Source organism: Molothrus aeneus, chromosome 2, assembly GCF_037042795.1.
Source record: "Molothrus aeneus isolate 106 chromosome 2, BPBGC_Maene_1.0, whole genome shotgun sequence".
In the NCBI taxonomy this organism is placed as follows: Eukaryota; Metazoa; Chordata; class Aves; order Passeriformes; family Icteridae; genus Molothrus; species Molothrus aeneus.
Window position 1 is genome coordinate 53,820,805 of NC_089647.1, and position 18,884 is coordinate 53,839,688.

General features: G+C 39.0%; 1 protein-coding gene across 6 annotated transcripts in view; it reads left to right on the top strand.

The window, feature by feature from the left end:
• Positions 1-2,836: 2,836 nt before the first annotated feature.
• Positions 2,837-18,884, top strand: part of LOC136553450 (RCC1 and BTB domain-containing protein 2) — a 35,586-nt gene continuing 19,538 nt past the window's right edge. For 5 of the 6 annotated variants that reach the window (XR_010783155.1, XR_010783156.1, XR_010783157.1 and 2 more), the window contains exons 1-7: positions 2,837-2,931; positions 10,760-10,820; positions 12,775-12,933; positions 13,419-13,569; positions 15,070-15,236; positions 15,919-16,077; positions 17,056-17,163. Coding sequence is in view for 3 of the 6 variants with exons in the window: in XM_066544995.1 (XP_066401092.1) it covers positions 10,782-10,820; positions 12,775-12,933; positions 13,419-13,569; positions 15,070-15,236; positions 15,919-16,077; positions 17,056-17,163 (783 nt within the window). In the remaining 3 variants the exon portion in view is untranslated. Of the gene's footprint in view, positions 2,932-3,101; positions 3,151-10,759; positions 10,821-12,774; positions 12,934-13,418; positions 13,570-15,069; positions 15,237-15,918; positions 16,078-17,055; positions 17,164-18,884 lie in introns of those variants that run through there. The other variant, XM_066544994.1, reaches the window with a different exon arrangement.

The following is an 18,884-nucleotide window of genomic DNA, read 5'->3' on the forward strand; positions in this document are numbered from 1 at the left end:
TTTTCCTATTTTAACTGCAGGTTCTATACCTCTTATTGCATTCTTTTTTCCTGTACATGGAAACTACAATGGAGCTAATTTCTTGTACAATGGAACTAATGATAGAATCCTAAAAGTGGAAAGAACTTCAGCAGGTCATCTGATCAATTTTCATGACCTGAATTAGGATCAACAAAAGTTACTTTAATTTTTATCTACAATCTCAAATCATGGAAACTGCAACTTCACTGGGTAATCAATTCCCAAATTCCTTATTACCACTGTGAGAGCAGTTTCCTCTATTGCCAAAGCTGAATCTCCTTGGCTTCAATATTTTTCCTGATCATGCAGTGATCAAAAATTCTCCTTGCTCTTTGCAGTAGCATTTTCTCACAACCTGGCAATGTTTCTTTTCTGCCCTAAGATACTGTTTTGGACATCCCAGTACAAGGTTTACCTGTTTTGATGTGATGCTACTGTACAAGGTAAAATTGGACTGCCTTGCAGTGCACCATCAGTCCTTCCTGGCTTCATGTCAAACAGAAATGGAATGAGCATCATCCTAGTCATTAAGTGAAATATTGGAAGGATCTACAAGTTGCTTGTAAGCAGAGACAGGCACATATTAGAATCATACAATCATAGCATAGTTTTGGGTTGGAAGGGACCTTTAAAGGTCATCTAGACTAACCTCCCTGCAATGAGCATTCCTTTCCATTCCAATTCCCTTCCTTTCATTGCTGCTGAGTTCTAAATGTGGCATTACATTTAGGAAAGAAGAAAAACAACCCAGGGATAGTTCAGATGAAAGGAAGAAAATGAATCAGGAGTTCAAAAAATGGCAAGTAAGGAAAGGCAGAAATAACTGGATCAGGTTTTTACTTGAAGGCATAAATAATGGAGGCCACTTCCCACTTTCCCTGTCAGAAATTTGTGCACCATTTCTCGTTTGAACTCCTGAGGCTTTAATACATCTCCACTGCTTTTTATTATGTTTTTTTCTTTTCCATTAAATTAAAATGCCACTCAGTACCTAATATTTTCTCATTGTAAGGAAGCTAAAAACTGCAATTACCTTTAAACTCTTTTCGATAAGCTAAACAAATAATTCCTTTATCTATGGCTAATTTTCAAGCCATTGATCATCTTCATGCAGCCTATCCCACTTTTAACATCCCTATCCAAATGTATAGTAGCATTAAATGCAGCATCCTAATAACTGACCTAAAATACTAATTACTGGATGCAAATTACTTTTCAATTACTGTTGATTCCCGTCTGGGCACATTAATGAATGAAATCAGCCTTTTTCACTTTTACATCCTCTGTCATTCAGCTGTTGTTCACCAAACTCAATCCTTTAGCTACGTGTTTCAGAATGCAGTTTGTCTGCTTGTAGATCTACATCTATTGCTTGTAGATTTAGGGACACCACCGTATCAAACTGCATTTTGTTTCAGAGGATCAAATACACCACCTGCTCCACTGCTTCTAAGTGTGACCTTCCATGAGTCACATTAAGCATAACTCCTAGAAAAATACCCAATATTGTCTTAAAATATGCACTGTAGAACTGATACACACAATTGTTTTAGGGGACAATTACTCTTTGCTTTACTGCCAATCTAAATATTAATAGCTTCAGCTTCCAGCCTAAACCATTCTGTGATTCTTTGATTCCATGCACTGGGCGGCAGATCAGGGAAGAGCACTGGTGGTCGGCACAGCACTGCAGGCACTCCATGCAAGATATAGGTGAAGAATGGGATGAAAGGCACGTGTAGGCCATGGATTGAGACTGCCATGCAACAGAGCAAATATGGAGAACATACATGTGTGGAACCTCTGCTCCTTTGGTAACTCTAAGGACAGGGGTTTTGCAACTTTAGGTACTTACACAAACCTCATTTTTGGACAGCCAGAGGCTTGCATCTGAGTACACAAATCTTTAAAATGTCAAAACATCCTTATGAAGCTGTCATTCCCACAAAAAAACGTGACACCTTCCCTAGGGCATAAAAAGAATTTAATTTTTGATGGGAGTTCCTTAGCTCCAGAGCAAACTTTCTCCTTCTGAATAAGGTTTCCACAACAATAATGTAACAATATCATTGGGTATGGCAGCAAGGGTCTCTGAGAATTTCCCACAGCCAAACAGGAGGCAATTGTCACACTCAAGGCAAGAGACACAACCAGGCATAAGAGCCAGATTGTTGCTTTTAGGAAAACTTATCAAGTGTATCTTCTTTGGGGGTGCTTAACTTCAAGCATAAGGCATAGGAGATACAGAATACTTAATATCTCCTCACTTCCTTTGAGAAAAAAAAAAAAATTAAACGATTGCAGGTTGGAACGGCATAGCAATATTTGACATTCCCCTTTGACCATGTGTGTGGTTGACACGCGTATTTTGGCCCAGGCAACAGCCTGGAGCGGGCTGCCCAGGGACCTGCTGGAAGCACCGTCCCTGGAGGTGTTGAAGGAAAGCCGGGATGTGGCACTCAGTGTCCGGTCTAGCTGTCACGGTGGTGCCGGGTCACAGGCTGGGCTCAGCACCTCAGAGGTCTTTCCCAAGCCGATTGATTCTGTGATTCGGAGCCGGGAAGGGGTGGTGTCACCCGCGACGCCGAGCTCGCTCCGGGCATGACTCTTCCCAAAGCAGCCATGTCATCCCGGGGCCAGGCCCTGGGAGAGCTCCAGCCTCTCCCGCAGCTCTCCCCGGCAGCCAGCACTGCCCCTCAGCCGCGGGGCCCTTCCCCGGGACTCCCAGGACGCGGCGGCCGCTCCCGGCTCCTGCTGCAGTGGGTGGATCCTGGGAGGCGCCAGCCGCTTCCCTCCGCTTCCCCTCTCCCTGCGGGCTCGGCGCTGAGGAGGCGCCTGAGCGCGGCAGCATCTTCCCTTGGCTCGCCGGGCCGGGGGGAGGAGCCGCCGCCGCCGCCTCGGAGAAGGAAGGTAAGCTGCGGAGCACGGGGGTGGGAAGGGGAGGGAAGGGAAGGGGCTTGGCTCCCCCCCTTCCCTGTGCTTTCCCTCCCTGGGCGGCCGGCGGTGGGGAGCGGGAGCGGTAGCGAGGCCGGGTGCGGCCGCCCGCCCGCCTGCCTGCCCGTGCTGCGTGTGCTGGGCCGGGCTGGGGCTGCGGCTGCGCTCCGCGGGGCCTCGTTTCTCAGGCACCTGGTGTGTAAATGGCCGATCACGGGGATGGCGGTGTGTCTGTGTGCGTGTCTGTGAGTCTGTCTGCGTGTGCTCCGTCAGGAGTCCCGTGTGTGTGGTGCCGGTGCGCGCTGCCCGCAGGTGCGCAGAGGTGTGGCGATGGTGGCACTACAGGCGAGCTGAGCTTGCCGGCCCGGTTGTGGTTTTAAGGAAAAGGAGGGATACTTTGGAAAGCAGTCACCGTTTGTTTATTGTGTCGGAGATGGGAGGATTTCGTGGCGTTTCCTTGGCAAGTGAAATTGCTAATATCAGGCACAGTCAGCAAAGAGGTTTTACTCAGGTTACGAATGGGGTGAGGTCTGTAGGAGTGATGCTTGTGTGCCATCAGAAACTATTTGGGCTGATGAACGATGTGCTTTCCAGTCCATTAAGGGAACTTACAGGAAAGATGGGGCAATCCTATTTATAAGAGAATGTCGTGAGAGGACAAGGGGGAACAGGTTCAAATTGAAAAGGAGTTTCAATATTTAGATTAGATGTTAGGAAAAAATCTTCACTGTCGTTGGTGAGGTATTGGAACAGGTTGCCCAGAGAGCTGTGGATGTTCCATCCCTGGAGGTGTTCAAGGCCGATTTCGATGGGGCTCTGAGCAACCTGGTCTAGTGGAAGGTGTCCCTGCCCATGGCAAGGGCTGAAACAAAATTATGTGTGTGGTCCCTTCCAAGCCAAATCATTCTATGATTCCACGTTGGAGGATGTGAAAGCAAACACAAGGTAAAGGAAATGTTTAGAAGTAATTGTCCTGCTTAGTGTTGATAGAAGAGATAATACCATCCAGATATAGGAAATAAATGTGACACAATTATGTAGGATGTGAATGAAGTGATGGACTGTAAAGTAGCAGGAAGAGACTGTGTATAAAGGAAAACAGTCAAGTGTATAATTGCTTTGAGACAAGAAAATTATAAGAGCTTTTGATGGTGTCTGCTATAGACCACAGAGTTGGATTTGTATAAGAATATTGCTTACTGAGAGAGATACTGTCAGGAATTATGTCACAGATGGATTTCTTTCTTAGACTGTAGAATCACAGAATGGTTTGTATTGGAAGGGACCTTAAAGATCATCTGGTTCCAGCCTCCCTGCCATGGGCAGGAATACCATTCACTAGACCAGGTTGCCCCTGACCACATCCAGTGGCCTTGAACACTGCCAGGGATGAGTCATCCACAACTTTTCTCAGCAAACTGTGCCCTCACCACTATCTGAGTAAACAATTTCTTCCTGGGATGTGATCTGATTCTGTCCTCTTGTAGTTTAAATCCATTCGCCCTTGTTCAATCACTATCTGCCTGTGTAAAAAGTTACTCTCCCTCCTTTTTACACTCCTTCCTCCTTTCAGTACTTAAAGGGGGCTTTTTATAAGCGCCCTTTAAATACTGAAAGGCCACAGTGAGGTGGCCTGGAGCCTCTTCTTCTCCAGGCTGAACAGCCAAGAGATGCAGGTGATGGCATCATTTAGACACACAGTGATCCAGATGATCTTATATACAGCTTGCCCAATAAGCACTGAATTGCCTTAGACTGGCTCTCAGATAAGCAGTGTGAAAGTTCTGGGAGAAGGTGGTTCATTAGTCAGCTTGTGATCTTGGATCACTTTTCTAATTAGATTAAATAAATAGAAATAAAATAGGTGACTAAACAGGTTTGAAATTCTTTGTTTTAGAAACTTGGAACAATCAAGAGGATTAATTAGTGATGTAGTTTGTACAGGAGTCCTGAGGGCCCTATAAAGTAAAGAAGGTAGAAAGCTGTTTTATGCCAAAGGTAGAATCCATCTGGAATTTATGTCCAAAAAAAAATTAAATAGGTCTGTTGAAAACAACTGCTAACCATCTAAAAGGATTTTAGAAATAAAGACTAGAAAAAGAATAGTCAAGCAAAGTGAAAGTGAAGAGGTAAAGTGCCGGTTCGATAGTAAGAATTGCAAAGGAATAGCAAAAGTAATTCTTAGTTGGTTACAGAGAATTGTTTTTTTAAGTTTCTTTAATCATGTAAGTGAAAACAATAATAGAAGTAAGACCACTGATTGATAAATTTGAGGTAAAATGGCCTTGGCATCATGATGCATATCATCTGTTGCAGTTTGGAGGAGGGTACTGCAGTGAATATACTTAATGTTAGATACTCCAACTTTTGCCTTGAAAGAATAACATTTTGTCTCTTAATTATTTTTTAAGGGTTGAGAAACCTCTGCTTGTTATGTCTCATGCTGTTATGCTCTTGCCACTTGATGTCCAGCAGTTCCAGTATCAGAAGACTGGAACAGTACATTTGGGTATTTAACAGTATCATTTATTGGTGAAGGAAGTGGGTTAACTTTTCTTTCTCATGCACATTCTATTTACTGTTTTTTCTCTCTCCTATAACATGCAGCATCTTCTTAGGCAGACAGCATTAAGAGTATTAACAAATGGATTAATTTTGGATTAATTATGGATTAATTTTGTTTCCCTAAAGCTGGTTCATTGACCTCTCATGTTGGAAGGTCAGAATTAAGATAAGTTATCAATTCTACCAAATCAGTTGTGTAGTAAATGAAGTTCTATGTAGAATATAAAGTAAGTAAGAGCCAACAATTGCATCAGTTGTATTTTATTGTGTTTGTGTTTCTGTATGGATTACAGGAACTGAAGTGTATTCAGTTTGGGTAACAATTCAGCAAAGAGAAGGAACTTTTCAAGTTAATTTTTTGGAAAATCCTGGATTAGCCATATCAAAATTGTCAACAGATGTTTTTCCTTAGCACCTCAGGTTAGATTTAGGTTACATTAGATTACATGAGGTTAGATTTTGATGCAGGAATGGCATCTTGTTCCCAAGAGACTGGGATTCCCAAAAGGTTTGATTATTTTAACACATCTCAAGGTCTAGAGATAATGCTCATTATGTTTTTTTTCCTTTTACTGGAGAAGTAAACCAGTAATTAAAACCAGTGAAAGTGACTCCAGCATCTTCCTATAATATTTTTCAGCACTTAAAGTAGTTCTTGCATTGTTTCCATGATCTGAAACACTTGTTTGCCTTCAAAAGGTAGTTTTGCATGTGTAGAAAGAAGTGTAAATACTTCTAAGTGAAAATGTGTTTTGATTGACATTTTATCAGGCTTTTTTAGCTGCTGACTTTGACATTTCAGTAAGTCTACTGGAGGCTTAATTTTAAATAAACACTACTGTTTTCTTGTCTTTGTATTTCTGTCTTTTATTTGTTTGTTATATAGCTTCTCTTTCTTAGTAGTTGCCAGCTTCTTTCTTCAAATCTTCTTTTTTTAAAGTCAAGTAGATAGCTAGCCAAAGGTGTAGTATTATTTTTCCAGATTGACTATAGGGTTTGTAGAATGAGAAAAGAATTTGGGATTATTTTTTTATTTCTGCTTTAAATATTTTCTTTCTGGTGGGTGATGATGATTTTTTCCAGTTGCTTCCTCTCTTGTTGCTGGCTGGTCAACAATCCATCATTCTACAGCAGCGATGGTGATAGACTTTTCTAAAGGGGAAAAAGTAACTGGAATGGGAATGAGAACAATGAAGAGACTTAATATGAGCACTTGTCTTACCATCACTTAGTATGTGGATTTTGCATGTGAACCTCAGGAAACTTCAGTGGGGTCATGCTGGATGTCCATCCCTGGAGCCAACAGGTGGAGCTGGATGTCATGCCAAAACGCAGGTGGTGTCTGACAAGATGCTTGGCTGAAGTTTTGCTTCTGGAGATGGAACCAGTAAAGAGTTTCTTGGATCTAGCCTCTGAACTGTGCGTTGTGTAGTGAGTAGGCACACAGTGGAACTTGCATCAGGAGCAAAGAATTCACAATCTGGTGTCATGGAGCAAGAAAGGAAGGAGAGAAGATTATACTTTAGTTGGAGTTTGAGGTTTTCCAAACAACCACTCACTGTTAAGGTCTGCAATTTTTTGGTAATGGAAAATGCCACATCAGTGGAAGAATAAATTATGAACTGAGTTCTGTCAATTTATTGTCAGCACTGGGTGTAGTACTGGCATTTCACTGTACATGAAGAAAGAAGATAATTTTGGAAATAGTCTTCCTAGAAAGAAATGTGACCTGTTAAAGGAGTGCATGTTGGCAGTATTGGTGATCTGATCTCTCCTGCAAAATTGCTTGGACAAGTTAGCATCATGTAATGACTACTCTTGTAGGAAACTGCTGAGAAATCAGGAATACCAGAGAAGGTTAGGTGCCTTTTCTAAAAGTCTTATCAAGTCACTTTTCTCTGTGACTTTTGCTTTGTAATCTTTCCTAAGCCTGTGGTTAGAGTCCTTGGGGAAGAAGCTGCAGACCTCTGAATCAGCAGATGAGGTTCATAAATGCTCAGGTTAAGTGGGAGAAAATACTAAGTGGAGTTCTGAAATTTTTTGTTTGCTTGCCAAGTTCCTAGAGAGAGACTCTACAAGAATGTTTACATTCAGATGAGTCAGTGAACCTGTTTAAATATTTAGGATTAAATGGTCTGAGGCTGTTAATGAAGCTTGGCTACCAGATTTAGTATTTATGTTCTTTAACTCAATCTTATGTGTACTGAAGAAGCGTCTGTGTCTTACCCAAAGACCTATTGTGGCTGGACCAAAACAATGGTCAAAGCTTCCAGTTTCCAAGACCTAAACTCAGACTGCCAGAGTATGCTGTCCAGATTCTTAATTGTACTTGGATTCCAGATAAGAGATTTGTGGAAGTTTAATATAAATATTTTTATATCAAAAGACTGTGCATGGCCTCAAGAAATGAATGTTTACAATAATGATATTTTCTCCTTTAGATTTGCACTTCAAAATTTTTTTTTTTGGGAAATACAGGTAGTGAAAGTTATAAAAAGTTTTCAGGCATGAGAAATGTTTCTGGCTCACCTTTTTACTTTCTAAAATAAGTATTGCATTCTTTTTAAATGTTGTAGCTAGCTATTTTAAAGTAATGGGTTTTAGCAGTTGTGCACATATTATAAGATTTAGTAGACAAACAATCCCAGTAACTTGTCTGAAATAGCTAGGATATGTTTTTCTCCTGTACCTGATTTACTCAAATATAGAGGTTTTTGTCTTTTCATTTTTGATAAAAATACTGTTTTTTCTTTGCTTGACTGTCTTCACAATGGTTATTTTTCTGGAGAAAAACTCATGCAAGTAGGAAAATATATGAATAATTGCTAATATTTTAAACGTATATGGATAAGAATGGTTCTTAAACAGGTTTAATTTTTTTCTGTCTTAATTTTTGGGATCCCCAGGTGGATATATACTCCTAAATCAATTACAGGTTTTTAGAAAGGACAGCTTTGCAGATACAGATATGTGGCACTCAGTATGTACTTTTATTAGAAGACATGAATTTGAGTAACAGAATAAACTGGCATAATTTGAGTCACCCTGTGTACTCCTGTGGGGTTGCTCAGAAATAAGGTGTCTGTGTTTGCAGAGCAAACTGAAAATTGAGTTGCCAAATTGGTAATTTTATCATGTTATACAGAAGATAAAACATGTTCTAACTTTTGAGTTGGGAGGGCATGTAACTGATCTTTGTTATAGAAAAGTCAAGGCAAAACCGTCGGGAGTCTGAAAAGTAATGAAGTGGAGCACTTTTTATTAATTAACTGGGGTGGTTAGATCCTAGTGTATCTTTATGCTAACAAATCAACTGCTTTTAAGTGAAACTATGCTTTTGTCTGAACTGGTGCAATTGAAGTGAAATACTGGAACCTGAAGAATCATGGATATCAGTTTTGTATCAAATGGTGCTGCAAAATACTGGATAGCCTTGATAGTCAGTTTCACAGGAGGACTACTAGCATACTTGAAATTAAATGTTTCAGAACAGTTCAGTAGTACAGGCAAAGGCCTTGATTAGGGGAGTTGTTTCTACTTTAAATAGAGATAATGTACACAAAATCAATTGTTGCATTCTGATTGTTTGAACAAGTATGTTGGAGAAAATAAGCAATTGCTTAACTGCAAGAGCTCAGCAAGTTCCCCCCTTTCCATGAAGGCATAAATCTTGATAAAAGGCTGTGTGTGCTTATTCAGGGCTCTGCTCAGCTGCACAGGCAGAACTGTCTGGTGCCATTTAGTTCTTGGCTGCTGCTCCAGCTTGGCATGGATGTGTGGATATCCCGTGGGTCCTGTATCATATCTGCCAGCCCTGTAGGGTGTCAGGGATCCCCAAGGTCATCTCAAATACCAGTAGGTGCTGATTTGTAGGTGACTGAGTCAGCTCTTCAGTCTGTTCTAGTTGAAGGGGAATATAACTTGGCTTCTGGTTGTTTCAGTTTGGTTGTGTGTTTGAGCCTTAAGCTCAAAATCACCATGGACTTTCACACATGAGCTAAATTCTTCATGCAATGTCTCAAACTAGGTGTATAAAATACACTCTCTGTGTGTAGATTTGTGGGTTTTGTCAAAGCTAAAGCTTAACAGTTGTGCATATTCAGTATGGTCAAGCTGCAGAGTTGTTCAGGTTTTTATTTGTTTCAAGAAAATAATTTTTGTTTGTTTATTCAGTAGATTACATGTTGAATCATTAACATTTATCATACTTAAGTCATACTAATTTCATGTATTTTGTGTAATTGGATTAGGTCTTAGGGCATGAAGTCTTTCATAAGACATGTTTAATAGTAAGAAAGGTATTTTATGCAGTTACATTCGATACTTGTTTTAATGTGGTATTAGTCTGAAAATTAATTCAGTAAAATGGTGACTTGTTTGTTGGATGTCATTCTGCCTGTAGTCAGAATTTTAGACACATGTGATTTTATGGGAGAAATAAACAGATTTTAGCTATGTCTGAACCAATGTACCTCAAAGAAAATGATGTGTACAATTTTCATCACTGTGAAAGAGACCTATACAGCTTCAGAGCTGCTTCTCATTTTTGTAGTTTTACTGAAAACCGTGTTGCATGGGAAAATTAGGAAATAATTTTAGGATAGTAGAGTTGTGCATATTTGTGAACAAACATCTGGTCTGAAGATCTGTTTCTATTGATAATGTATGTCATAGAAATGATACAGGTAATTTACGGGGCTGACAATATTTTCTGAAACAGAATGAATTTTTTAGCAGCTCTCAGTAAACCTGAAAAGACACAAGTGTTTTTCTAGCATTGGTTTCAGAATGGAACTGGAATAAGTAAATTTGAAGGCTTAAGCAGAAATTGAATTCTCTGAGCAGTGTGCTTTTTCTTTGCTGAAAGAAATGTCTTAAAGCATTATGTCAGGAAGGTTCTCAATTTATTTCTACTGCAATGAAAGGACATTGGAGTATGGTGCTCATAAAACATCTTTCTTTCCAATCACAATCTGATTAATTTTCCTATTTGTTTTAAAAAAATGTTTTGTCCAAGAATTAATATTTTAGGTAAGACTACAGAAGAGCAGAGTCTGCCTAACTGATCATTGTATAGTTGTATGTAACAGCAAAACTGAGGGCTTTGCATTTCTTGTTTTCTCACCCCACAGAAGAAGATAACTATCTTAACTGGCTTAATATTAAGTGCATGTGGTTTCAGAAAGTATTGTTGCAGCAATATGATATGATGATTTTAACCACAGCTCTCTCTCTGCAGGGGGACACAAGCACAAATCCATATGGAGGATGAACCTCCTCCTCAAGGAGTCAGTGCCAAGGTCAGAGTGTTGATTTGTATTGGGAATTCTGTACTGCCCTGCTCGAAAGGTTCCATTTAGCAATAGCTTAGTACATGCAAGTACTTTTCAAGATAGACAGAAAACAAAAGCTATGGTTAGAAGAAATTATACTAGCTGAAGAAATCTTAAGTCATCCACAAAATATTAGAAGAACAATATGTTCATATAACATTAGAGATTGGTGTCTAAGTCTGCCTTTCATGACTTCATGCAATATAATGAGGGAACTGATCACTTATGGGATATGAATATTGATAGGCTAAGAGTTGAAGCTGGTTTTCATATTTTTGAAACAAAATATAATGTGGAACTGTGTGAGGGGAGAAAGTCTTGAAAAGTGGAAGAATATCTCTTACTGAGTGTAACAATTCCAGAGACAGGATTTAGATTATGGATTTTTTGTCTGATAAAGTTTTGGTGTTTTTTTTTTTTTTAATCAGTATCATAAGTATTTCCTTGGGTGCTTTTTATAAGAGTAGTTGGGGAGTTTTTTCTTTCAGTGTATTATTTTAGTGTTAAGAAATGCTACAGTTTGAGGGGTTTTTTAACATCAGTTAATTATGAGGGTATGACACGAGTGCTTTGTAGAACAAGGTTACAGAAAAAACCAACTTTTCTGTATAAGATGAATGGGTTCTGACCCACTGAGCACTTGGAATTTAGAGCCCACATTATAAAGAAACCAATATGTTATTCCAGTAAAGGAATCTGTAAAATTGAAGGACACCCTGACTGTCCTTTTGAATTTCAGGCTTCTTCAGTCTTGCACAAAAGTGGGATGCAGTTTTGTTGATGCGGTTGGAAGAATAGTCTGTGATGCTTTCAGTATTTATTATCATATCTTAAGAGGGCCTAAAATTCTCTGTAGAATGAATAGTAACCTCTTGACATAAAAGAAATTATTCTGCAAGCAGCAGATGAACGAAGACTGATTCCATATGGATTCTGGTCCTTCATCCCTGATAACCCTGCTACCTGTCACAAGGAACAATGTCTGCTAGGATTAGCTTGGACCTACTTGCTCACTGACTTATTTCATAACATAATGTCTGTTTGTCCAGCTGCCTGCTGCCAAGCTGATTGTGTCAGCAGAATCTTACTTCCCTTTCACTTGCAAATTTGGCTGAAGTTGGTCAGTTATTTGCTGCTAGGAGATGGGGAAAGAACTGGTGTGATCAAAACCGCAACATTTTTTCCTGTGAAGATGGCCAGTCCTTCTTTCCCCTCCTCTGAAATAAATAATAGAGAAAGAAATGTGTGATTAGCTGGTATTATTCAAAAGAATATAATTTAGGATTAATTTAGGGTGTTGGTTTTGATTTACTAATGTTATGTATATTCCTGTGTATATTTTTTCATAGTCAGTGATACTAATTAAAAAAGCAATATTCTTATGGCTGATATAACATGCTTCAGACTCCAAACTAGAATTTATTCACATCTTTGTATAATTTGGAGGTAGAAAAAATACATACATGAAAACAAATATACATATTTCTCAAAGATAAGTGTATTCTTGAGCAGAGTTCTTTTATGGTTTCTTTTTTTAACAGCAATTTTAGCACCAAGGGAAAATACACAGATTTCAAATTTTGAATATACACGTTACACTTTATATTGGAATGCTGTCTTACAGAATTCAATGTATATTGAATTCTGTAAGACAGCACTTATGTTGCACGAATATAGTGAATATATGACTTCAACTTTTAACCTCCTACATGGTACTTTTCTCCATTAATGTTGATCCTTTATTTCTAGATCATGATATATTTTATATGTTTATTTAATGTCCTTCCTTTCAAGTATTGTAGAATTAATATACTGGTTTGTGAGTGAAAAAGGAGATGGTGGTGTTTATATAATTTTTTGCTATGCAAAGGCATATGGTTTTTTTTGTGCAGATATTTGATAGCATTTTTTGTAATACCAGGCCTTGGAGGCAACACTCTTCTCAGCCCTGAAGATGCTGGATGTTGGGAAATGGCCGATTTTTTCTCTCTGCTCCCCAGAAGAGATCAAGTTAATTCGTCAAGCCTGTGTATTTGGCAGTGCTGGTAATGAAGTGTTGTATGCAACTGAAAATGATGAGGTAATTGTCCAAGAGCGTGTATGAATGGGACATGTTTAATCAGTCATGTATCAAGTTATTCTGAAGGACAGTAATATAGTAGTACACCTAGAGAAAGTTGCATGCAAAAATGTCTGATTGTTTTATTTGCTACGGAAACATGTTTGGTTTAAATTAAAGGCTTCTTACCACAATCATAGAACAAAGAGAAGATGGAGTTAGACATTTGCTGCAAATGCATAGTGACAGGATGAAAGACAGTGGATACAAACTGCGAGATGGCATTTTCTGATTCAGTACTAGGAAAAAAATGCCATAAGAGGGGTTAAATCCTGAAGCAGTTGTGAGATTTGTTTTCCTTGGACATGTACAAGAATCTTTTGAACACGGCCTTGAGTCAACCGTTCTGTTTAGATCTTTGGTGAGCACAGGGGTGGACTAGCTGACCTTTGGAGGAGGCTCTCTGTTGCAACCTATGTTATGAGTCTGTGATTCTTTTATAACAGGTTTTTGTGCTTGGCATGAACTGCAGTGGTTGTTTGGGAACAGGAGACATGCAGAGCACTATAGAACCAAGGAGGTTAGATTCCCTGTGTGGCAAAAAGATAGCCTGCCTGAGTTATGGAAGTGGCCCTCATGTTGTTCTTGCTACAGAAGGTAAAGTATGATCTGAATATTGCTTCTTCAGAGAGTCCACTTAAATTAATCCAGCAGGTGTGAACGGTCTGGGCTGGTAACATAAGAGAGAGAGTAGAGTATTCGGGGCTGTTAAATCAAAAGTATTTTAGTTGGCAAATATGGCATGTCAGCTAGCTTGTTATTTTCAGGAGTTTTTCAAGCCCTACTTCGATCTTGGTACTACTTTTGGAAGGGTTTTTTCTTTCCCTTCTCAGTTAAGTTCAAAACTTCCGATAGCTCTTGAAATGCATTAGTGGCTACATTATGCCCCTGTGTTCTTGTGCCAATACTGTCCTTCAGCTAAAATGCATCTTTTCCCTCCAGTACCTACTTTTGGATGTGCTTTAAAGACCCATTATGTTGCCTTCCAGCCTTCATGCTTCTTATACTGACACTCTATTATCCACATTGTGGTAGTGGCTTTTATGTTCATAATTAAGTATATTACACTTGGGGAAAAATTATTAATATTGTGTTCCCAGTGAGGTTCTGTTAGAGCCTAATTGATGATATTCACACTTATCTGTCTCTGTTAATGAGAGGAAATGTTTTTCAGTATTCTAGATTATGACAAAAATTAGGTGAGGAGAATTATGTTGTAAATGTGTTCTTTTACATTCAGTTGTGTTCCATCATTTCCTCCAGTCTTCATGGCAGACCATTCTGCACACTTTTTTTTATGTATGCATCTGTATTCCTCTGAGTTTTGTTACTGGCAGATCCCACTGACACACTCACACTCTTTACCCTGATGATGAAGTACTGCCAAAGAGCAGGTCAAGAACTGATCCTTGATGATTTTTACTCATAACTCCATTTGCATTAATAGCTTTTCTTCAGCACAACTTTTTTTAACTTACCTTTTAGAGGGCTGTTATATGTTACACAATTCTTAATTCTGTTAATTATTGTCATTGCCACTTTGCTGTATGTTTCTGTGCCACATGTTTACTGAAATTTGTATAGGATAAAATAATTGGATTTAACCAGTTATCGTAGTGAGGTATTGGTTTAGTGTATCATATTTTGCCTTTGTAGTTCTGAGGAATCCTCCTTAGGCAATATGCGTATTGTAAGGGAATGAAAGTTATTTTTTGAATTTTCCAAAATGGGAAACAGTGCCAGGGCATGGACAAGAAATTCTGATTAGTTGTCAGTAACATAGAAATTGAAATGGGGACTCTGACTGTAATTTCATCCTTTTCTCTTCTGTGTTATACCATCCCTTTTCTTGCAGCAGTATATTTTCTTTTGCTATGATTATGCTGATACTATCTATTTGGATTTGTGGCCAACACTGTGTGAGCCTGGTAGCATTGGTACATCCATGGGCTGAACAGTCCCATAGGTCATATATGTATTTATGCACTTAAGTATGCATATTGTTACTGAATTTGACTTTTTAGTTTGTAATTTTATGTTGTGTACTCATTGGAAAAGTAGAGATTTTTCAAGCAGCTCTTTACATTTTTCTTGTAGAAGGAGAAGTGTATACATGGGGTCATAATGCTTACAGTCAGCTGGGCAATGGTACAACAAATCATGGCTTCATTCCCTGTCAAGTCTCTACTAACTTGGTGAACAAGAAAGTCATTGAGGTTGCCTGTGGCTCTCACCACTCCATGGTGTTAACCTCTGATGGAGAGGTGAGTAGAGTGGGAACCAGTGTTTGTTTTCTCTTAATGAAACCCACATACGTGAGAAAGAGGAAACACTTTGCACCTCTAGCATTAGACCTTGCTTCCTCCAATCCTCGCAGTGCTGATGTAACACAAATGTTTCAAAAAATTGAAACTTGTGAGGGTATAGCTGTTTTGAAGTGTGTGCAGAACGTTGATTTTTTGCCACTTCTTGTAATAACAAATTACGCAGCCAGTTCCTTCCTATGCTATACTCTACTTTAAATGCTTAGTGGCATTACAGCTGATGTTAATGTAAATCACATTCACTGTAAGGAATTTTACCTGCCAAAGTAAAAAGTTTCCTGGAATTTACCTTGAGGTGGCATTTGTGCCACTTACATATTCTAGTTTGGATTCTGGAAAAGTAGCAATGGATTCTTTCAGCATTAACTGCAGCCATCATGTTTCCTCTTACCTTCGAATGGAGGAACAGAAAAGAATGGAATATATAAATGCTTAGATTGGCATATTTTTGTTAGAAACAGTTCACTTGTAAACCTGTGTGTCTTCCTTGGTCTGAAAACACTACATCCATTTTCACATAAAAAAAGAAATTTTTTTATTCTTACGGCTTTTTCCTCTCTTGAATGTATACTTTGAACTGTATATTATAAAGCCATCTTTGATGACAATTCTTTTGCAACAGGTATACACATGGGGTTATAATAACTCGGGCCAGGTTGGATCTGGTTCAACAGCAAATCAGCCAATTCCTCGAAGAGTTACCAGCTGCCTACAAAATAAAATAGTTGTTAATATAGCTTGTGGGCAGATGTGCTCTATGGCTGTGGTGGAAAACGGAGAGGTAAGAAATTTCAAGTGAATATTTGGACTGAGTTTTACTTCATGTAATTACTTGGCATGTAGATAATTTCAAACTCAGTAGTAATGAGCTATTACTCAGAAAGGAAGTTTACCTTTGCAAACGCCCTTGAGTCTAGCTGCTTATACTGCTCATAACAACCTTTGTTATTATACCAACTGCTGTCTTTAGCATTCATAGACAAATAAATTATTGTCTATACTAGAATCTAAAGTATTGTATGGGAGAGTAGTCAGTGAATGTGAGAATAATCACTGAATGATATTTTAATTTTCAGTGCTCATATTCACATATCTTAAGAGAACAAAAGTACATTGCATATATTTTTTTGTACTGAAGTACCTCTTGAATCTCTCTCATACTTTTTTATCCTCTTTGCAAAGATACAAGTAGGTTGTAGAGTTCTAGATTTTGTTCATATGAGCTGATGATGTTGGGCAGTATACATCTTGCTAGCTCTATTTCTCCAAACACTTGAGTTTAGAACTAAGTAGGTATGGACTGCAGTAAAACATAATGTCACTGAAATTATCGAGCTCAGTGTTTTCCCTTTTTCTTATGTTTTTCATGAAGCTGCCTACTCAAACTGTGCACAGCTTCCATTTTATAATTGTTCTAGTGTGTTTTCTGTTAGAAGATTTTGGAATGAGAAATCAGCTCTTTGAAGAAGGGAAGTATTGTGCAGGATTTACTCTGTGCTGGCAGGCAGCTGTATGAGTCACTGATTTTCTGTTCTTCCTATTAAAATATTGTAGTCCTACATAATCTAACTCCTAAAGAGCATGAATGTGGAAGTTAAGAATTCTAGATGAGTACGTAACCGGCATTTTAAAGAAAAACGTGTGTATATATATGTGTTTATATAGGAAGGTATGTGTGTGAATATGTTTGTGTTTACCTAAAACAACAAAAAGAAGTGAATAGTAGCAAGCAGCTAACAGTCCCTGTCTCTGTTTCAAGGTCTATGTCTGGGGGTACAATGGGAATGGCCAGCTGGGGCTGGGCAGCAGCGGCAACCAGCCCACGCCGTGCCGGATCGCAGCCCTGCAGGGCATTCGTGTGCAGCGGGTAGGTCTGTGCTGCTTCACTTCAAACCCTCCAGGAGCCTCTGCAAGAGCCCCATAGACAGCATATGCTGCCTTTGAAGGAGATAGTCCTTTGTTTAAAAAGTGACATCAGAATAAAACACATGTCCTAAAGTGGACCTCTCCCAACAGAGGAGAAACTGTAACCCTGTGGAGTTCGGTGGAAATTCTGCCATTGACTTAAGTGAGGTCAGGATTTTACTTAGATGACTAGACTGTTAAAAATGTTTGTTTTGTTTTCTTCTTTTTTGCTGTGAAAGTTAATTAAAAATATTGCTGTTATTTTAGTAAGTAACAGAGTCTTTCTAGGATATTCCATTCTTCATTAACCTCTGCCTTTTTTTTCTGGAAAAATGCTGCAGTTTAGCATTTTGTCTGTCTTGTGGACTGAATTTCATATCAGAATGCACTCCAGCCACAGTGACTAACTGGTGTTTGAAATCTGATAAATTGCCTCCCACTGCATTTGGCTAACATTTGGTATGATTCCACAGTTAGTCTTGACCTTTGGAGATTATTGCACTTTACCAAGTAGTGGGGCTGCCACCAGTGTAACTAGCAAACTGATAAATTCTTTTATACAATAAATATTTAAAGTTACTGCAGGACCGATTCTGGAAGTTTTTAATTGATCCATGCAAAATAGAGGATACTGACAGGAAAATGATACAAACTGTTAGAAAACATTGGTTTTGTAACTAGTGAAAATTTGCAAGAGCATTTTGAACTTTGGATCCTATTTATTGTGTTTACTCAGGAAAGCTATGAATTTTTTAAGTATTTTAAAAGAAACTTATTTAATGACATCATTTTATATTCAGTGCCTAGGATGTAGACAGTAGCTTTGCTGGTAGCAACTACTGTTGGATAGTAACATAATAAAGTGAGTATTATGTTCCCCTGTACTTATTCTTCTGTTTAGAGAGTGAATGCTCCAGCAAGTTTGGATTAGATTCTGTTTGCATCCACTTCCTTTACTTGATACCGATTAATACCATGTTGTAGATCTCCACTCAGTAAATAACTTGATGGTTTATTTCACTTAAAGTACATCACATGCTTCATGGATGTCAGTGGAGTATATGTGTTTATGGTGTGTCTTTGCAGATCATATAAAGACAGGTGAGCTGGTTATGAACAATGTAAATTGGTTTTTGGTAGCTGTCTACTAAGTTACACAAACTCCTGCAGAGCAGGACTGCTCCTGGTAATGTTGCCACTGTCTATCTGTATGTGGGGCATGTGCTGCATATATGAAGTGGATTTTTTGGACAATCTGATGTGAGGAGGCAGCTCAGCAGGACCAAGGGAGATTCCATGAAGTTATGAGTTGATACAGTCGTGGGCTGCCATCAAAATGGATAGTTTTGTCTCTTCTCTCTCTTTCCTGGTTGATTGTTCTTTTTGCTTGTCTTGTGTGGTTCTCAGACTGTACCGTGAGAGTTTTCTTCCAGTGATGTAAGTTTAGAGAATTACAGAATGGTCTATAAGGGACCCTAAAAACCATCCAGTTCCATCCCCTGCCATGGGCAGGGACACCTTCCACTAGACTGAGTTCCTCAGAGCCCCAATAAACCTGGCCTTGAACACTTCCAGGCATGGCGACTTTTCTCAGCAGAGGGTCCTCTGATCCTCTGGCACAGGGAGGGGGCAGTTTTGTGTGGCTGTCAGGGATGAGAGGATCAGACATGGAGACCTTAGCTG